Source organism: Salminus brasiliensis, chromosome 25 (genome assembly GCF_030463535.1).
Source record: "Salminus brasiliensis chromosome 25, fSalBra1.hap2, whole genome shotgun sequence".
In the NCBI taxonomy this organism is placed as follows: domain Eukaryota; kingdom Metazoa; phylum Chordata; class Actinopteri; order Characiformes; family Bryconidae; genus Salminus; species Salminus brasiliensis.
The window spans coordinates 19,629,281-19,650,022 of record NC_132902.1 but is presented as its reverse complement, the minus strand read 5'-3'; the positions used below and the strand labels follow the sequence as shown (position 1 = coordinate 19,650,022).

Sequence of the window (20,742 nt, the reverse complement as noted above, 5' to 3'; positions counted from 1 at the left end):
TTCCCTCTGTCTCTGGCTGCACCTCCTGCACCCGTACCTACTCAGTGCACCGCTCTAATGATGCTTCTCCTCCAATTTGCGTAAGTGTGCAGAGAGAGCAGACTGTCGCCTGTGCCGCTTTGATCTCCAGCTGTCGTAGGGAAACCTTCGCCGCGAGGGACTCTATGAGGGTGATTGGATTTGAGAGGACCTGTGTTTCTTCCCCCGTCTATTGGTTTAATCGTGGTTGACATTGCCCTCCTATCTCACCTCTGATCTCTCTCGCCGCTGGGTATTCCCATCAGAACTGATGCCTGTTAAATGATATTAGTGTTTTTGATACGTGCAGTGCTGATTTTCAGCTTTTTCTTAAGATTAAATCCCGTATCCAATATCCAATCAAATCCGATATGCCCAGCCCTATCGTAGCGTGCAAAATGTTGTTTTGATACACAATACGCTTTTCTAAGCATATCAAGGATATTGGTGGTGCTTAAGAAACATTGATCAACTGCATTTTTCATTACAAACAGTGTCATTTGTTGCTACTGATGTATTTAGTCTGTGATGATGTGTCGTGATAAATATCGCGTATCGTGAAAAATATCTTTCAAATGTTATAATACAGTATTTTTCCCATATCGCCCAGCCCTAATCACAGTACTCTCTGAATACATCACCACATCAGATGATACTCATGTTTGCATTAGTGGTTAATTAATCTGTGCTTGTTTATCAATTTTAGGCATGTTTGCAAACTTAATAAAGGAAAATACATTTACAGATATATATATATAATATATATATTAGGTGTTTGTGTAACATTGTGTTTGTTCAAAACAATCTGAAGCACCCGGTACATCGTTAACTAAGCTCTTAACTGACTTGGTATTCGTTAATGGTGAGCAAAACAGCAAAAGCATAGTATCATAGTACTTGAGAAATTTCACGCTACGCAGTATCACAGTGTTTTGCTTTTTCGGAGGTTCTCTTTATGCAGCTCTGAATTCACATCGGTAAACGTGACCAAGTTTGCTGTTCTACCACATCCTCAGCAAAGCATATTGTGCTAAAAATGTATCATGATAATAAAATATCATTTATATTTCCCACTCAGAGTACCAGTACCAAAATACCCCCCCAAAAAAGGTAAAGATTTCTGAAGGAATTAGACCATTACACCACCACACAGGTTGGGCAGGTTGGGTCCATTGATTTCTGCTTTTGGCGCCAAATTCTGACCCTACCATCTGTGCGCCCTGGCAGCAATCAAGATTCCTCAGTCCAGTCTACAGCTGGACAGTTTTAGTGAGCCTCCACTGCAGCCTCAGTTTTCTGTTCTTGGCTGACAGAGACTGGAATTGCTGTGGTCTTCTGCTGCTGTCTGCTGTTTCACATTTGATTTCGATTGATGTGTGTGCATGAGTAGAAAACATCTGATGCACAAAACCTACATGACAGGGTTTGTTGGCAGGATGACAGGATAAGTTGGCTAATTTTATCTATTAAGTTTTATTTACTTATTAATTTTTGCAGTATGTTAAGTTTGGGGAAATCAATGGAAATTGTTCAACACTTACATAAAATGCCTAATTTGAGTCTGCTCGCTCTAGAGGATTTAACTTCAGCTTCAAGTTTCACAATAAACAACAATTTGAAAAGGGTTCAAAAAGCAAATTTGTTATGTAGGGTTTCTTATTTCCTAAAAAAATCATTTGTATGTGACCCTACAGAAAAGAGTCCTCCAGTGCGCTGTAGCACTAGATCGTTACATTGCTACATCACAGTTAGGTTTTGTATTTGTCGTCGTATTGATTGCCACCAAATGCTGCGAGAGCCTCAATTTAGGCCCTATATTGTGAAGACCCGGTCAGACATCTGCCGCTCAGTGTATTGGGATTCAGCTTTATGGTTCCTTGTGGCTTCTCTTGTTCCCCTGTCATCCTCGGCTGCTCTTGTTCTTCTGCTGGGTTGGTATCCTTGCGTGTCCTGAATGCACATCAGTGGACAACAGAGCTTTTCAGTGAGCATATGTGCTGCTAGTGGGTGGGACGAGTGTTGGCAACCATGAATTTTCTCGTCACTTAAATTACCCTACGCAATGAATCATTTAAGTCGTCCTGAGAACGTCCGTTGTCTTGGTGATATAACGATGAAAGGCTATGGGTACCTAAAACTCTAACCAGTGTGATTACTAATCTAGACTTAATGAAAATTCTAATAGCTCTGAGATATTACTTAGTTTTAGAGTTGAGTAAAAGTCATTATATGTGAATGGAAGATGACAGGAAATCAAATAATGATTTTTATTTTCTTCATATGACCAAGAACATTAGTTAAAACAATTACATTTAGCCTGACTTAAACAGTTTAGCATCTTCATGAATTGAATGTAAACAAAGGTAGGTTAGAAATGCGACTCTGTAGGAGCCGTGTGTCAGCGGTAAACCTTTATAAGTTGTAATATTGGCGGCTCCAGTGGACGCTTTAGATCATGTTCGTTCCACATTGCTCTGACGCACTCTTAGCAATGAGCTGGGAGCCTGCCACGCTGACCTTTGAGCTCAGAGCCTTGAGTAGAAGCTCTAATTCGGCAACAACTCAGAATGACTAAAGAGAAATTAAAGGCCAAAAAAGCTAGTTTCATATTCATAGATCTATCTGAAATAGTAACTGGTGTTGAGTGTGCTGTGGAGAAGTCCATCCTCTGAGTTCCAGCGATTTGGCCTGCACAGTATATATTGCTGCTTCTTACTCATCATTGCAGCATCAGCCTCTGCAATAGTTGAATTGCAGAAGTGTAAAATATGCAGAGGGGTTTTCTAACCCTTCACTTTGAGCATTCTTAAATGATGTTATTATAGATTTTCTTTGGGTGTTGAGCTGAATTGAGGCATTCACACTACCTAAAAAGCATAAGTAGTGTTGGTAGAAAGTAAAGTATGCTTGGCTATTTATCACAAAGTGTATTAATGTTTTTTACAGTGTGTTACAGTGTGCATAAATCAAGAGTCCTAGAAAAACAATACTGCTTTAATTCCTTCTTCTAAGTGCACCATTTCCATTGCTAAAACATAAAATGTTTTATTAGATTATTTGTGAAATTCTTTACAATCTAATACTGTAAAGGTGCACGTATTTGTCACTGTACAGTGTGCACTGCACAGCGAAATGTGTCCTCCGCATTTAACCCATCTGTGGTAGTGAACACACACACACACTACACACACACACTAGTGAACTAGGGGCAGTGAGTACACACACACACCCAGAGCGGTGGGCAGCCAACTCCAGCGCCCGGGGAGCAGAGAGGGTAAAGGGCCTTGCTCAAGGGCCCAACAGTGGCAGCTTACCGAGCCCGGGAATCGAACCCACAACCTTGTTATCGATAGCCTGGCGCTCTAACCGTAGAGCCCCACTGCCCCATAGGTCATCTCATACCTGAAGGCTACTATTTTAAAGCAATGTGACAATGTGACTGATATCATATGATATTAGTTAAATGTTTATATTTTCTTAGATAAAGGGACCTGCAAATGTTGTTCCTGTCAATCAGAGATTAACACACACATTACATAATTACTTGAATGGACGGACTCTGGATTCCCAGGATTGATTTATACAGGTCTACCTTATTACCATATTTATGTATTTAATTGTTGTTACCCTAAATCCTTAAACATAAAGGGGCTATATATGGTTCTTTAAGGGATGCCAGAGAAACCACCTCTGCGTCCAGAAAGAACAATGAAAGAGAAATGTTTGTGTGAGTAAAGAGCATTTTAAGGCTTAATTAAAAAAAAATACTTGCACATCATTTACAGAACAGGTGGTTCTGCTATAGCATCACTCAAAGAACCATTTGTAGCTTCTTTATTATAATAATTTCTATGCATTTTTATGCATTTTTGAAAGTCTGTGCTGCTTTGTGCAAACGTTTTCCCCTTGTTCTTCTATTGAGCATGCTCTGTTCTCCCAAGAACAACTTCTTATGCTGTTTGGCAACGTCTGGCATGAATGACTGATAAGTTGTTTGTCTTTCAGGGTGGAGAACCAGAGACCATATTTGCTGTGAGTCGCTCGCAGAGAGCTGAAACTAGAAATTATGCTTGAGCAGCCATTTTCATTTGGGTACTATAGTAGTCTTCATTTCTTGACACGACCCCCTACTTGCATTTAAATTACTGCAAATGAACTGAGGAAGTGCTGTTATTAGTCCGCGTGCCTGGCATTCTTTTGTTCCATTTTATAGCGCCCTTCACAGTTATTGGCACCCTTAGCAAAGATGAGCAGAAAATTGGAAAGCATGCCCTTGTCAAACAGCTTGTTAGCTTTCAAGGAGGTCAGTTCATCTTAAAACATGTCAGTCATTGGATGCCCTGGAAATTCTTGTACTTCCCCTTCGCATTTGATGTTTTGGGCATGCCTAAGGTACTTTTTGGAACTCTTAAGTTGTGATACATGGCTTCTTTTTGCACTGAGGTATAAGTATGAGGGGATATGCAGGCAAAGACCACTTTAGAAAGATCAAAGAGTTTAGTGGAGGGCCTTGTGAATGAAGAGGCCTATTTCCAGTAGTGTTGGGTGGTATTAGGGATGCACCGATCCGATAATAGGATCGTATATTGGTCCCGATATTAACAAAAATTAGCTGGATCGGGTATCGGATAATTAGGCTGATTCATGAAATCAATCCTTTCACTTTAATTTGTTGGTGTGAGACTGCACTAAATGTGCAAATAAACAAATAACAAATGGCAATTTAGCACATTCATATCTATGTGTTAATTTGTTATATTATATAAAGTAGTTTAAGTCAGCCCTGGTGCCTTAGGTCTCTCCCACATGGTGAGATATACAGTTTAATAATTCAGCAGTGGTATTGGACTGGTATCGGGTATTGACTGATATGCAAAGTTTATGTATCGGTATCGGAACTGAAAAAGCTGGATCGGTGCATTCCTAGGCAGTATGACTGTACATTTCCTACATACAGCGACGAGAAATCCTGAATGAACTAACGTGTTGCTGGCGAGAGTAGGCTAGCACTGAAGAGCACCCACACCCATACTGCACAAGGGCCAGGGACCTGTAGTCGCATCTGCCTGATGTTAAAAAAAAATAAAATAAAAATAAATAAAAATAAAATACTGTTGGCTAACTTGTGATTGTGCGACTAGAGGAGAGGTCGTTAGCCATTGGCTCTGAGAGATAGTAAGCTGTGAGAGCTGTGTTAAGCCACACCTAACGCAAACAGAGCTATTCTAACATCTCTCTCTCTCTGTCCACATACACACGAGTATGCACACACCTGGACCTTCTGACCACGCTGCAATGATGAGATCAGATCTTTTATTTTTTTGCATTCTTTCTTAAAAAAAACTTCAAACCTTCAAAAACTGTGCTTTAAAGACTACAGTATGTGATCTGTACTTCAGTTGTTTTGATATGTGGATTTGTGTTAAATAAGCCACTGTTAACCTCAGGGTTAGATGTTGTGTTTTTGCTACAATGCCCTTACACACTTTAAACATTGTTTACATTCTGCAGACTGAGTCCCTCATATATTGAGTAATTTTGTGGGGCCAAGCAAACCCTTTTTTTTTTATTTTTTTTTATTTTTTTTTTTTTTATAAATATTCTGTGACACAAAAATAATGTTATAGAAAGTCCCAGTCATGGAAAACAATCAACTGTATAATCGTATCAGTATTGGCCCCGACACTTTCACACAGTATTGGTGCTCGCAATAGAGCGCACCGGTACCATGAAGCTTACTGATGCCCCGTACTTTTTTTTTTTTGTGTGTGTGTGTGTTTGGTTTTTGTTTTTGAGTTTCAGCAGCTTGTTTAAATGAAACACACTGAAATGTAGTACCTTTTTACACAGAGACGTGGACCTAAATGTGAAATTGTTGCAAATTGCTGCCGTTTTTTTTTTTTTTCTTTCTTTCTTTTTTCCCTGCTCTGAAATGTGATTTTTATACACCAATTAAAAGCTGTTTGGTCGAGCTTTGCAAGATTATACTTCCCTCCCTGCACATGTTTCTGCATTGTGGCAATTTAAATTTAAGTTGTGTATATATTATTTGGGATACGATCTAAAAGTAAAAGTAAATACTATGAATATCAGGATTTAGAGCCATCTATTGAGTATTTAAATCAGAGTTGGTATCAGTATCGGAAAAGAAAAAGTGGTATTGGTGTATCCCTACTGTTTTTATATATATATATATATATATATATATATATATATATATATATATATATATATATATATATATATATATATATATATATACCGTAAACCATCAGAAATTACCGCCCAGTCACAATGCCCACTATGTGAGTAATGTACAGCTGTAAAGTATAAAGCAACTGAGAAATGATGCCTGTATATTTTTGGGTCCTACATATAAAGTGACATGGTTTCTCGGAAGTTTTTAAGGACAGTTTGTTGCATCCTGGGGTCACCAAGTCGCCAATTAGATTCTCAGTCACAATGCCGATGATGTTTATGGGCTTCTCATAAGATTGCCTCTTCTGTCATCAAACACAAACAGAAGCCTCTGGAGTTCAGTAGACATCGCTGGAAATTTAATTGGGACTGGATTCTGGATTCTGCAGTATGATCAAACAAAATAGAGCTTTTTGGCAACAACCCTACAGAGGGTTAACACAAAACATGCTGAAAAGTAGCTAATTCCAAATATAAAGTTTGCTAGTGAAACTATGGGCTACGCTAATGAAGTGGAGCTATTTTTCTTCTAAAAGTCTTGGGAAATCTGCTGGAGTACATCACAAACTCCGTCACATGCCCAAGAGATTTTAACCCAAAATCTGGCTTCTTCTACCAGGAGGCTTAAGCTGGTTGGACTTTCTAGCAGGGCAGTAGTCTAAAGCAAGGCTGCCCAGTCCTGGTTCTGGAGGTCTACTACCCTGGTCTAGTTTAGCTTCAGCCCTAATCTTCCACACTTGACCCATCTGTAGAGTTACAGATTGTCCCAGTCACCCAACAACGGTCTTCAGGGGCATCTGAATATTATAACCTGAACCTTGAGTTCAACTCGAGAACATATTGGAAGTACATATTAGTAGACTTAAACCCATGCGTTCGCTCCAGCAGTGATTTTTCGCCCCTCGTTGGCCAAACTGCTGGTCGCTCATCGCCTGTAGGCATTTCTGAACTTGAGCTTTTGGTAGCCATGGTTTCATTGACGTCAGGAAAATGCCATTTCAGTACTCTCCCATGACTATGCCATGACTGTGCTTTACTGGCTATAGCTGCTTCAGAGCGTATCTTTGGGGCCACAAATCACGTTTGCACTAAAAATACAACTCCTGGAGGCAAATCGATCGTCTCTAAAGTCCATTACTGTCTGTGCAGCCGCTTTGAGAAGAAACCACTGCCGTCTATTTCTGACAAACGCAGTTCGAGCTTCATGATTGTCTAAGAATCAAAAAGTGGGCACTGTTACACTAGGGCAGAGATAAAGCAGCTACCACCCTGCTTAGTTCACTTGGTAGTCAGATTGCTTCGCTCTGAATTTGCATAAGGTTGAACTCCGCTCAGCTTTGCCGTGTACCCAATGCTCACACGGCCTTTATTGCAGGAGAACACCGGCTTTCACCACAGAAAACGAATGACTACCAGCTGCTTTGTTGCAGTGTGTCGCTGCCTGTTTGAACGCAGGGTCGGAGGCCTGCTGCTTTTGGAAATTGGCTGCCCTGTAGGAGTCCCCCTCACTGTGAAAGGACGGAGTGAACACTGATGTTATATCGGCATCTGTGGGACTTCCTGTGTGAGAGAAAACATTTATTTATTTATTGTGAAGAAACAGGAGCATGGGACTGCATTAGACACTCAGTAAGGCATGTGAGGACTTGGATTAGGTGATCTGACTTTTAGATTAGCTATGTTCAGACAGGAGCTCTCATTTAGCTTTTCGTCCCAATAGTCAAAGCTGTCTGCAGTACAAGCCTATAGTTAGCGCTTGACCTCTTGTGAATGCAAGTCTGATAGGTCTTGTTTATTTCTTTATTTATTGATATTGATAGGATTTTAATTTAAAAAAACCCTTATTTTCAGTGTAGCCAAGCAGTAATTACAATTTAAGAGATTGAACCCAACAGTTAAAAGGACAAAAGTAGCAAAATTAGATAAATGGTATTTTTGTAAATGGTAAGTAAAATATATGGGGAAATAAAAATAGCAGTAAAAAGTATTGTCATTACTAAAATACTATATCACATAACATATCACATAACTATAAACTAGGACAAATAAAATAATAAAATTGATACAAAAATATATAAAATAATTAAAAACTAATAAAATATCATGAGTGATTAAAACTTTATCTGAACCAACATAAGATTAAAGATAAAATTGTAAGCATAAGGCTAACCAGAGTGCTTTAAACCAAAAAAGCATTAATACTGTATGCTCCCTCCTTTTCTAATTCAATAATAGACGGAATTAGGAGACTATAGGAAACTGGGGGTGAAGTTAATTGATTGGCTACATTTACATCCTCTCATATGTGAGATGGATGGACGCTTATGGACACTGATGGGCACGGTTTTGTTTTCCAGCTTGGGTTTGGCCAGGAGCCGTTTGTTGTCCTCTTTTCTGGATGGCAATTGAGTCCTTGTATTATCTGTTCAAAGACAGCGCTCCCAGCTGTGCTACTGGAGGAAAGGAGGCTGGGTTTCCACGGTGACGAAGAGGAATCTCATTACTCTGTGCCCAGTCCTCAAGCCCTACAATCAGCCACAAAGTGATTGCCACGGGAGCAAATCATGTGACGTCACATGGCGTGTGCGCGCGCGCACACACACACACACACACACACACACACACACACACACACACTCTCTCTCTCTCTCTCTCTCTCTCTCTCTCTCTCTCTCTCTCTCTCTCTCTCTCTCTCTCTCTCTCTCTCTCTCTCTCTCTCTCACTGAGTCTCTGGAGGTAGTAAGGTCCTGGACTTGTTCCACACTCTGCAATTAAGCAAGCTACCGAGTCAAACGGAGGCACACTCGCCGAGCTCAGGGTATCATTACTGTAAACAGAGCATTATTTGTCCTTCGGTTATTTGTGTTCTCTCTTGGAGAAACGGCTCAGGAAGGAATTAATTCTCTCTGGGGGTTTGTGGGATAAGCATTTGTGCCCTGCCTCGCTTTTGAATATTGATGTTTAAGCACTTTGTATTGTTCTCTATTCAGTATCTCACCTAATTTGCAAAGCCACATAATTATAATTGTTTTTTTAGCGCTGAATAAAAGTGTAAGCCAGGCAGGATTAATAAAGTGTTTATTTATGATCTCAGGACATAGAGAATCAGGACAGAAATGGGTGATCGACCCACTTAAATGTCCGTAAAACAGGTTCTAACCAAGTTCTGTTTGCTGCTGTAGTACGTTTATCTCGGTTACTGTCAACTTGCATAGATCTTACAGTGAATGAGTCTTGAAGAAATGAGAAATCTGGCTAGTGTTCTTTCTCCTAAAGTATTTACTCTGTGTGTACCCAAAGTGGCCTGCAAAGCGTGTGTGTGTGTGTGTGTGTGTGTGTGTGTGTGTGTGTGTGTGTGTGTGTGTGTGTGTGTGTGTGTGTGTGTGTGTGTGTGTGTGTCTTCTTAAAGCAGTTTTAAAAAAGGCTTCAGGCACTTTTTATAGCTTTTGTGACCTTCTTGATTCAGCAGTGTGGGGGTCCTGGTGTCAGGAAAATGTAAATGGTGGAAGTAAGAACGGGGGTGTTATTGATGTGTTACTCAAACGGTGCCCGAGGCCGCTGTGCTTAATCTCCCTCTATTTCTCCTCCTCGCCCTCCTCTTCTTCCGTTGTGAAGTGTTTGGGATGGCAGGTGGAGAGGCGAAAGTGCCGTGACAGCAGAAGAGTTCGCCTACTAATCACTGAGTCAAAGCCTCCGGTAGTGTGCATGGCAGGCACAGAGCACAATTTATGCGTTCTGCTGGACAGAGCCCAAGAAGACTTGCTGACTGCACGGTCACTCGACGGCTGTGTTGGATTGCAGTCTGGAAATTAAGAAATCATACAGCACCTGGTGAGCTCTAACTGGTGTTCTTTTAGTGTGCTCGGTGTTACAGTTGAGTATATCAGTATTCAATAGTTTTATGATCTTGATACCCTACTTGATGTTAGTGAGGGTTAGCCACAGGACCCAATTCTAGATGGGCCACTGTACTTACAAATAACTAGTGTGGCCAATCTAGAATTAGGTCCTATGGCGAAGGCTTTGTTCACACACATCTAGATATTTCGGAAACTTTCTCTGTCCACACTAGTACACAGAAATGGCCTTAAAATGCTTGTATAAGCATGCCAGCCCAGCGAAGTTTGGTGTCCAAAAGAATCTAATGTAAAGGCCACAACAGACCTAAATAAAGTTTTCAGAAAGCTGCGCATTGAAATACATCTGCAAGAAAGTAGTTTCAGAAACTTTCACACAACATTTTTCAAAGGGATCTATCTAGATGTGTGTGAACGAGGTTGGAGTCACAGGATCCAATTTTAGATTGGCCACAGTCCTTACAGATCTGTACTGTAAACCAAAAAGCCAAAAACCAACAAAATAAAATGAATAACAAAATAAAATAAACCCAAAAAACAGCAAAATAAAAAACCCTCACTGACATCAAGTAGGGTTCTAAAGTATTTGTGTAATGTGATCCAAGCCTTAGCCTTGTCCATATGAGCTTTAGAGCACTGTGCTCATATGGACGAGGCCTAGGGGTTTGTTCACATTGCCACACTGAAGTGAAACAAATCATTTTTTGTTTTGCCTTAATGTGAAACAGATCTGCAATTTTTCCCAGGGTTTCTCACATGAGATCCAGGACCATATCATGTGTGGTCTTAAATCATCAGATACTTTTTCATAGTGTTGCACAATATCTGTATTGGTGTCTGCGTCAATACTGGCACTTGCACACCGTATCGGTATCGGCAATAGAGAGCACCGATATATAAAGCTTACTGACGCCATACTTTTTTTTTTTAAACATAGAACATTTTGGTTTGCATTCTTTATGAAACCAAACGTTTAAACAACCAGTAAACAGCCAGTCCTAAATAGTTATTACCATTAAACAGACATTTAATGGAACTTTTAGAACTTTTTCTTTCTGTGTGGTGTTTTTGGTTCTGAAACCAAAAGTTGATTTTAAGCAGCTTGTTTTAAGACCACACACTGAAGTTTAATGTCTTTTTACACAAAGGCGTGTTCCTGTAATGAAATGTGAATTTTAAACACCAAATAAAAAGCTGTTAGATTATGCTTCCCTACTTGCTTACCACATTGTGGATTGGTGATTTTTATTGTTTCATAGCTCAGAAACTTTTCAAATGTGCAGTTACTCAACCGGTACATGCTGTTCTTTTTAAGAATCATCAGGGTTTATAGCTATGATATCTATCGAGTACTTAAGTCAGTCGGTATCGGTACTACGTATCGGCAGATACTTGAAAATCTGGTAACAATATGGGAAAGGGAGAAAGTGGTATCTGTGCATCCCTGCTTTTGGTTTATCATGAACCACCAGATTTCAGCAGTGCAATGCAAGGCCCTTGTCGTGACGCGTACAGTTCACTACAGTGTAGCAGGTCCTTTGGGATTGGGCTTTAGTTGGATATTGATCTTCGTTTCGTTCACATGACATTATTGATTTGGGCATGCAACTGTGGGTCGTTTCAGGGCACAGGTTGCTTCACCCTAACGATAGGTGCGAGTCTCTGGCCTGCACCAATCTGAACCTTTAAGTCAGAAAGATTGGATTGTGTAATGGGGTGTGTTATGTGAACCAAGCCAAAGATCACCATGAACAGGAGTAAAATCTGATCCCAGATCAGTGCTTCTGCTCCAGGAATTCACGTTAAATTACATGTGGAGAATCAAGACAGATCTTCTGACGTTTCTGTTTTTCAGGAGTTTTCTGTAAATGAGGTTGCATTGCGTCAGTTGCTGGCCCTGCAGTTTGGCCCCCATTCCGAACTCTTCTTGGGAGTTAGATTATCTTGGCACTGTTGCTTTGGGTTGACTAAAGTCTTGCCTGATTGTAAGAAGCGCAAGGTGTTTAATACACCAATCAACACATCCACCCTGTACTACAGTCATGTGAAACATTAGGCCACCCCATGTCCTGGGAGCTACCTGTAGGTTCTATGATGATGACATGTTAGGATTGTTGTTGACCTCTATATGCACCTTTAGTTAAATGTGCTAGGATGGCCTGACTTGAGCAGATGTCTCACACACACACACACACACACACACACACACACACACACACACACACACACACACACACATATATATATATATATATATATATATATATATATATATATATATATATATATATATATATACACACGTGTGTGTGTGTGTGTGTGAGACATCTGCTCAAGTCAGGCCATCCTAGCACATTTAGCTACACACACACACACATATATATATATATATATATATATATATATATATATATATATATACACACGTGTGTGTGTGTGTGTGTATGTGTGTGTGTATATATATATATATATATATATATATATATATATATATATATATATATTTACTCCAGTATCCTTGCAGTCACACTTGTTACCACTCTCCCTGAGAAGGACTACAGTCAAGATATCAGGATGTACTCATTCTGATTTTGTGCTGGACGCGTTTCATCAATATTAATATAAATTGAGCAGGCAAGTAGTCTGAATTCATTTATTTATTTATTATTACTTTGCATATAAATCGACTCTAAAAGCATCCTGTTAAATATATTCATAAACTCCTTCTCAGAAAAACATCTCGCTCTTGCGCTCGTTTGCTGTCACTCACTCCCTCTGTGCCTTCCCAACCCCTTCCACCCCCCCCAGTTGACTCATCTGATTACCTTGTCCTTTATTGCTTCCTTATCCCTTCAGAATGCTCCCGTCACAGACACACATCCTAACCCCACACTACCTTCTCAGCTTCTCCCCAAGCCACCACGAACCTTCACATCCATGCAAACGGTAGCCAGACTAGCTTTCCAGAATATTTCGATTTCACACCAGCCAGGTATCAGTTTTTTCTCTGGTTACGTAAAACTGCAGAGAGGAAAGCTTCAGTGCGTTCTCTGCAGCGCTGAACCTGCTGAGGATAGAAGTCCGATACCGCCCCATGCCCTCAGTCTTCCTCAGTGAAAATGAACTCCTGGAACGCTGAGTAATTTCTGGCCCTGACCACTTGCATCTCAGAAATATGAGGAGAAAGGAAGCCATTGAGCACAAGGCCTGTGTCATCCATGTGCCAGATGGTACTCCAAAGCCTTGTGTGTGTATGTGTGTGTGTGTCTGTGTGCTGCAAGCTGTCTGTAGAGTGGCAGTGCATTCAGAACCAGAGGTAAACACTGACCCAGTTTAACATAGAACCCGAGAGAGGCAGCGAAACGAACGCATCCACAGAATATCATTTACATTTTACATTACATAACTGATCTGCATTAAAAAAGAAGCAGGTCCTAGGCGGTATGCTTGAGGTTGTGATGCACTGAAGCTATAGCCTGGCCTGAAGCTTACATGGTGTCTTGCATTTATGTTCTTTTGTTATTCTAATGATATTTTACTCTGATAAAAGACTGGAAGTTAGAATGCATAATCAGACAGCAAATATAAATGTACCTAAACAACACATTACGTGGTGTTGTCTGGGATCTCGCACTGAGATTAGATCTGAAAGGCCCAGGATATACTGTGGCAGGTTTGTTAATGGTCTTCTGCTCCTCGTTGAACGTGAAGTACTGTTTGTTTGAGTGACGATGTTTGGTTTGGCTTTTATGTAGGCATGTGCTGATAGATCTTAATAAACACACTTGGTAAATATGTTGGTGTATGAAAGACAACCGTGTGTGTGTATGTAAGCTTGTTTACATTTGCTTTGTGGGGCCATTGTTAAGGTGAGGGAGAACAGGAGCTACTTGCCTCACATCCTGCTCAGACCAGTGCTATGGAAAATAGCATTAATATCGGACAGATGTTTAGATGTAGCTGATACTTCAAACCTTTATATGATGATGGTGTGTGTGTGTGTGTGTGTGTGTGTGTGTGTGTGTGTGTGTGTGTGTGCTAATTTAATAAATTAGCATTTGAAATAGGGCTCCAACTCCAGCTATTGATTATTCGGATTATAAATGCCACAATTACCAAATAAATCATATGTAGCATATTTAGCTTTAGGTTGTTTTATGCATTCGCTAACTGACAACGAAGACAATAAGGCTGAACACCTTATTCAAACATTTTCTGCTGTAATGTACTTTTTTGCTGATAGAAAAGACTAATAAAGCCCCAATATCGTTTTCCTGTAAACGTTTAAAACCAAGGATATGCAAAATAGCAGCAATAACATCTAATAAAACTAGATCAAACTGAGGCTCTAATTTTAGTTTTCATTTCAAAATTGTGTCGCTGCTTCGTTTGTTAGTGACTTTTATTTTGACATGGTCTGGCTCCTCTGCTTGATGTGTAACTTGCAAGCTGATTGGCTCTCTTTATTGAAGGACGGGACTTGGTTCATAAACAGGCGCCAATTTGAGCGTAGCTAGAATTCTCGTTCATAGGTCAACCTGCTGCTCAGTCTGCGTGTTTTCACTGCAGCTCTATGTCAGATATTAGGAAATTATCAATAGGGACGCACCAATCCTATATTTTCTGTTCCGATACCAATACCGATACATAAACTTTGCGTATCGGCTGGTACCCGATACCGATCCAATACCACTGTTAATTTACATTTACATGTACGGCACTTAGCTGACACTCTTAGCCAGAGCGACTTACAAGAATATTTGTATTATTGAGAGGTAACATAGTGTAATAGCTCATTGGCAGGTAGTGGTATTATCTGTTGCGCCACACCAACACCAGATGCCCACAACACCATGTGGGAAAGAGAGGTGTTACAGTTGTGTGTACTGCCAGTGCAGATAGATGGTGGCCCAGTTCCTACTGTTTATAGAAGGTTATGTGCCAGTATTGATGATATAAGCTGCATGGGGCAGTATTTAGTCTTTTTGTGAGCGATGTCCTCTGTTGTGTTTCTTCAGGCTTGAAATGTAAGAATGGAAATGCCAAGGAATTCATACCCTTGCTGCTGTTTCTTTTCCTGGTCTGGCCTTTGCAGTAGCACTGTAGGGGACTTGTGCTGCAGTAATGGGACTATGATGGATCACCTCTATAATGTTTCCTGTCTCTGTTTTCTGCTTCCAGGAGGATCCATTCCTGCATGGCCCTCTGCACAATGGTTGGCTTCCACCTGTCTAGGTCTGCCCACTCCTAGCTCTGCTGCCTCCCTTATTGGACAGTGTCTGTGACTGGGGATTATTTGCCATGACTTAGAAATACTCCTCGTTTAGAGATGGAGAAAAAGAAAATGTGTCCCCGCCTCCTGGACTACCTTGTGGTAGTTGGAGCCAGGTAAGTGTGTGTGTGTGTGCCAAGATCTGCAGTTTATGGCTGTTGGGGCGTGGACTAGTCTTTTATTAATAAGTGTGAATCAGTGGTAATGTATGTGAGATATTTACCTCAGATGTGTGCCAGGTCTGGGTGCTTTTGTGCTGGACCTGCTGCGTATCAGTGAGGGTAATGTGTTTGTATTATGTGTTATCAGACCTCTCACAGCAGGCTGGACAGGGTCACTAGGTTAAAAAATGAGGATGGAGCATGAACAGAAAAGTTAGGGAATGTATGGTGGAGACTTTAGCACTTATAGCAAATTCTATTTTTAGTGAATTCCCTGATGGCAGCTTAATTTAGTTCAGTTTTAAGATTAATGTCCCTTCAGGAAGCCGCCCCTTTTTAATGCATTTTAATAAAGGTCAACCATATTTTTCATATCTGCATCTCGCTCCCTATCCATCCCTCACTCTCCTGTCCGTCTTGACCCACTAGGCAGCCCAGCAGTGACAGTGTGGCCCAGACGCCACAGCTGTTGAGACGCTATCCTCTGGAGGATCATCCGGACTTCCCTCTGCCACCTGACGTGGTGTTCTTCTGCCAGCCTGAGGGCTGCCTGAGTATCCGGCAGCGCCGGGTCAGCCTCCGCGACGACTCGTCCTTTGTTTTCACGCTCACTGACAAGGACTCTGGCGTCACGCGCTATGGCATCTGTGTCAACTTCTACCGATCTTTCCAGAGGGGCCATCATCGCCCACGGGCAGAGGGCAAAGGTCAGTAGTTATGGTTATAAATATAATATAATTATGGTTTTATGGCAATTTCAGAAAGATTTAGTGAAGCTTCTTTCTGAAGTTGTCTTACTGTAATTGATAACTCTGCGCTCCTTTACTGAAACATTTATGGTGCAGGGTGAGTGATAAGGCTAGTTTGCTGTCACACCATTTGAAAAAATTAAACACACGGCAGTTGCTTTTGCCTTTTACACTGTAAATCCAAATATTTAGCTTTGGAACTTGTTTCTGAGTCTTTAGTGAGCAACCCCCCCTTCTCTGGGTAAAGCTTGACTACAATATGTAATAGTAGTGTTATGGAAAAGAACAGTTGCTTTTAAAAGTCATATAACATAGTATTAGTATTCATTTAATGTCACAGTCAATATTTCCTCAGTTTTCCCCAAATAGTGGGTACAGCTCATCTACACAGTGTTGGTCTTCTAAAAAAAAAAAGTCTAACAGAAAGGCAGAGATGGGGACTCAACCTTGAATGAAACTTGAATCAAACCTTTCATTTTTAACCTTGTGTGTGTGTGTGTGCATGTGTGTGACAGTCTGTTTTGCTACACTCAGTCTTAGTCATTATTTCAGTGGTGTTCTGTCTCAGCTCTCGGCGTCATCAGGTTTGATGCAGCTTCAAATATTGAGTCTTTAATTATAGAAAGATCTTCCGCCCGATGCACAGAGCAGAGCAGTACATGCTTTTAAATATAGAAAGACAAGACAAAACCACTTAAAACTGTTGTCTAGCATGTAGTTTACACTACAAGTATACTAGTTGGCCCAACAGCTTATTTAGGTGAAGCTATCTGGCTGAAATAATGGATCAACTTACTTAGGGTTGTTTTTGTACAGTGCAATGCTCAGAGCTAGAGTAAACTACACTAAAATTCTCTGCTGAGGGCTGGAGACTAAGAGCCTGTTAACACCTGCTATTAACATGCATTTTGTATGTGGATAGTATCTGGATATGCTTTGGCCTGTTGATTCAGTTCACACTTGATGTTAAAATGCATCTCCAGTGTGACCAGATGAGACACGATTTTTCTTTCCAGTAAAAAAGCCTCACCAACACATCCATCACTTCCATCTTACTTTATGTTTCTCATCAAATTGTCCTGCTCCAGGAGACTGTGAACAGTTTAGAGAAACCGTGGGGGGTTCTACAGCACTGCAGAACTATAGATGGCTCTTGCATTCCTGTAACGGCTCTGAAATAGGGCAGGGCGATATGGCAAAAATATTGTATCACGATATTTTAAAGACATTTTTCACGATATATGTAATCAAAGACTAAATACATCAGTAGCATCAGATTCTTAAAAGCTACTATTTAGAGACTCTTCAGTACTAAATACAGTGATTTTTATTCAACAGCTTTATCAACTCATCCAATTAAACCAATCTAATTACACTGTTAATAATGAAACCTGCAGCTGGTCAGTGTTTATCAAGCAGTAACAAAATCCTCAATAATAAAATAGTCATATTGCCCAGCTCTATAAGCTTTATAAGCTTTCCTGCCTGACTGAATCCAATCGCAGAGTGTATTCCATTAACGCTTGTATTGAGATCCGTCTCTGACCACCTCAGATTGTGGTTTGAGTGATTGTTATCTGATTACACAACATCTTGACGTTGTCTAATGCTTGCGTTACGTCTTTTCAAGTGAAATCTGAATGTAATGTGATCTGATCACCAAAGACGCATGTTAATGCCACACACTTTCACTCCAGGGGCTCAAGATTTGACTGGAACTTGTCTCTTATGGACATTTCTACAGAAAATGATTTACTTGCCTGACCACAAGTGTCTGTATTTACAATGTAGCTCATCAGATTAACAGAGCTGAATTTGAGGCAACATCTCCAACAGCTTCATCTCTGTTCAATCTCCTCTTCACACAGACAAGCTCCCACAGATGGACCCTGCAGTTGAGGCCACAGAGAAGTCGGACCCTTCCACGCTCTCTCTCTCTGGTGACTCCACAGTGGCACCAGCGACAGATGGTGTGGTACCACCGGGTGAGGTTGCTGGTGGAAAGTCGCCCCGGCCCAAGCGCAGCAGGGCGGCAGCACGTAACCGAAACAGCACGCTGACGTCGCTGTGTGTGCTGAGCCACTACCCTTTCTTCTCCACCTTCAGAGAGTGCCTGTACATCCTCAAACGCATGGTGGACTGCTGCAGCCACCGGCTCAACCAGAGACCCGGCGCGGCCAAGGGCACTCAGCGGTGAGTACAACCTCAAAGGCCCACCAGAATCAGGCATACAACCTAGTTCAAGATCAGTGTTGTTGCCAAATTAGAGAATTGACTACATTTCTGTTTCACATGCTTTGGGTCTCTCATTCAGATCAGTAAGCATCAACTTCCTCCTCCCTGCTTCTTTATTAAAATTGTGCTGAAAGAGCAACTCAGTGAAATTACTGACTAATGTAGCAAAACACAGGCTGGTAGTGTATAATTTTACATAAAAATTAAGTCTGCTTGCTAAAGAATCGTTAGACTCGCTAGCGTTAGGTTTAATTCACATGACGTCAACGCAGACGGAGGGCCCAACTTAAAGAAACGCCAATCCGTCCTCAATGCACTCTGTGCACTATACACTTTCACATGCCCCCCATATCAATTGAAGCATTTTTTTTTTTTAACTGTTAAGCACTGACCTGCACATTTATAGTGTTTTCCCTGCTTCCAATAAAACTGGTCCTACTGCTGTATGCCATCACCAGACTCTGCTAAAACTGAGAAATCAGCCACGATCCCTACTCTCAGTCTGAGTGCATGAAGAGCTGCATGCTAGACTTGCTATGGATGAGCCTGCTGGCTGATAGATGGGACACCAAAAGCGGTGGGAGAGAAGTCGAAGTTTGCACTAGGCTAATGGCTAACACCAGTCGTTAATGTGGTCATTTAATGTGGCTAACGTTACTCCACTCATTACCAACCCTTGACTAAGTCGATCTGGGCGTTTTAATGCAGGAAGCACACTAAAATGTGCAGGGCAGTAACTTTAAGGCTCTGTTTGGGTTGCGTCTTTCTGTAAAATGACCCGCCCGTGTTTACATCCCAGCGACCAGCGGCAGTTCCTCCAGAACCCAGAAGGAGCTGGTGTTGCTCTTTGAAATATTGTGAGAACCCAGTATCAAACTAAATCATGGACTAAGAGCCTTGTAAACCCCTGTTTCCCAGTAATCCTCCTGTTCTCTGAGTTTCAGGATCAAGTTTAAAACAGACTACTTTCTCTCTCAGTGGCAGCCTGTGCTATTTTTGCTGCTAGGTTTTGTAGGGTGATGCAACCAGGTACTCATTTTTCCTCTTGTCTACCCCCCCACCCCCTTGACTCATGTCCACCTAGACAATTTCCTGTTTCAGAATCCATTTTCTTTGTATTGTGATGATATCCTTTGGTGCTCGCGATACATATCCTTTCCCTGCCTAACATCTGTTCAAGAGGCAGTCACTGTTTTTGTGTAGCATTGCAAATGAACAGTCATTAACCATTCTACATGTGGTGGCTTGAGGGAGAACTGTAATTAGAAAGATAAATAAAGGGTTATGAGGTTTATTAAAAATAGGAGTGTGATAATGTGGTTGTGTGTGGAAGGCCTTTATGTAGGCTGAGTGGGACACTGATGAAATACACAGGCACTACCTCTCACTCTCACTTTTGTTATCTATTTTTTTATTTTTTTTTTTATTTTAAGTGAGTAACCAGTGATGATGATCATGATGATGTGTGTGGTCGCACGTGATGATGGGACTGTCTTTAACTATTGGACTGTGTTGCAGTGACCGACCGCAAGTAATGACTAATCCCCGAAGAGTGTATCATTAAACAGTCGTGATGAGTACTTCGGTTCTTTCATTCAGATCATCAATAAGCATCACAAACGTGGGCTCAGACCCTCCCTTCCTCTGCTCTATCTCTCTCTCTGTATCTCTCTCTGTATCTCTCTTTCTCTCTCTCTTTCTCTCTCTCTCTCTCTCTGTATCTCTGTCTCTCTCTCTCTCTGTATCTCTCTCTCTCTCTCTCTCTCTCTCTCTCTCTCTCTCTCTCTGTATCTCTCTCTCTGTATCTCTCTCTCTGTCTCTCTCTCTCTGTCTCTCTCTCTCTCTCTCTCTCTCTCTCTCTGTATCTCTCTCTCTCTCTCTCTCTCTCTCTCTGTATCTCTCTCTCGCTCTCGCCTTTTGTAATGTAGCCTAGCAACCACCTCCATGAAGAGTCACAGATGAGTTTTCAGGCCTCAATTTGTTTGCTTTTGAATTGCCCTGCCAAGCTCTTTTGATTTGCTCTGAAGCACAGAGAATAATTTAAGCAATAAGCCAGTCTGTGAGTCGAGAATCATTTGAAACCGAGGTTTGCTGCTGGCAAAGTACCGTGGAAATGACCAGTGTTCATTTATTTGTAGGCGGTGCTGGCCTTTTGTAATCTTGTTACTACCCCAGGTTCACTTACAATTCACTTAAAGGCGACCCTGGTGACCACAGTTTTTTTTTTTTTTTTTTTTTTTTTTTTTTTTAAA

The 20,742-nt window shown here is 41.0% G+C and overlaps 1 protein-coding gene across 35 annotated transcripts in view; it reads left to right on the top strand.

Annotated features, from left to right (window-relative positions):
• The window catches only part of madd (MAP-kinase activating death domain), a 65,884-nt gene that overhangs the window by 4,919 nt on the left and 40,223 nt on the right, over window positions 1–20,742 (top strand). For all 35 annotated transcript variants that reach the window (XM_072670920.1, XM_072670919.1, XM_072670912.1 and 32 more), the window contains exons 2-4: window positions 15,255–15,461; window positions 15,936–16,213; window positions 18,124–18,448. In XM_072670920.1, coding sequence (XP_072527021.1) covers window positions 15,403–15,461; window positions 15,936–16,213; window positions 18,124–18,448 — 662 coding nt within the window. In that variant the 5' untranslated portion in view covers window positions 15,255–15,402. The remainder of the gene's footprint in view (window positions 1–15,254; window positions 15,462–15,935; window positions 16,214–18,123; window positions 18,449–20,742) is intronic.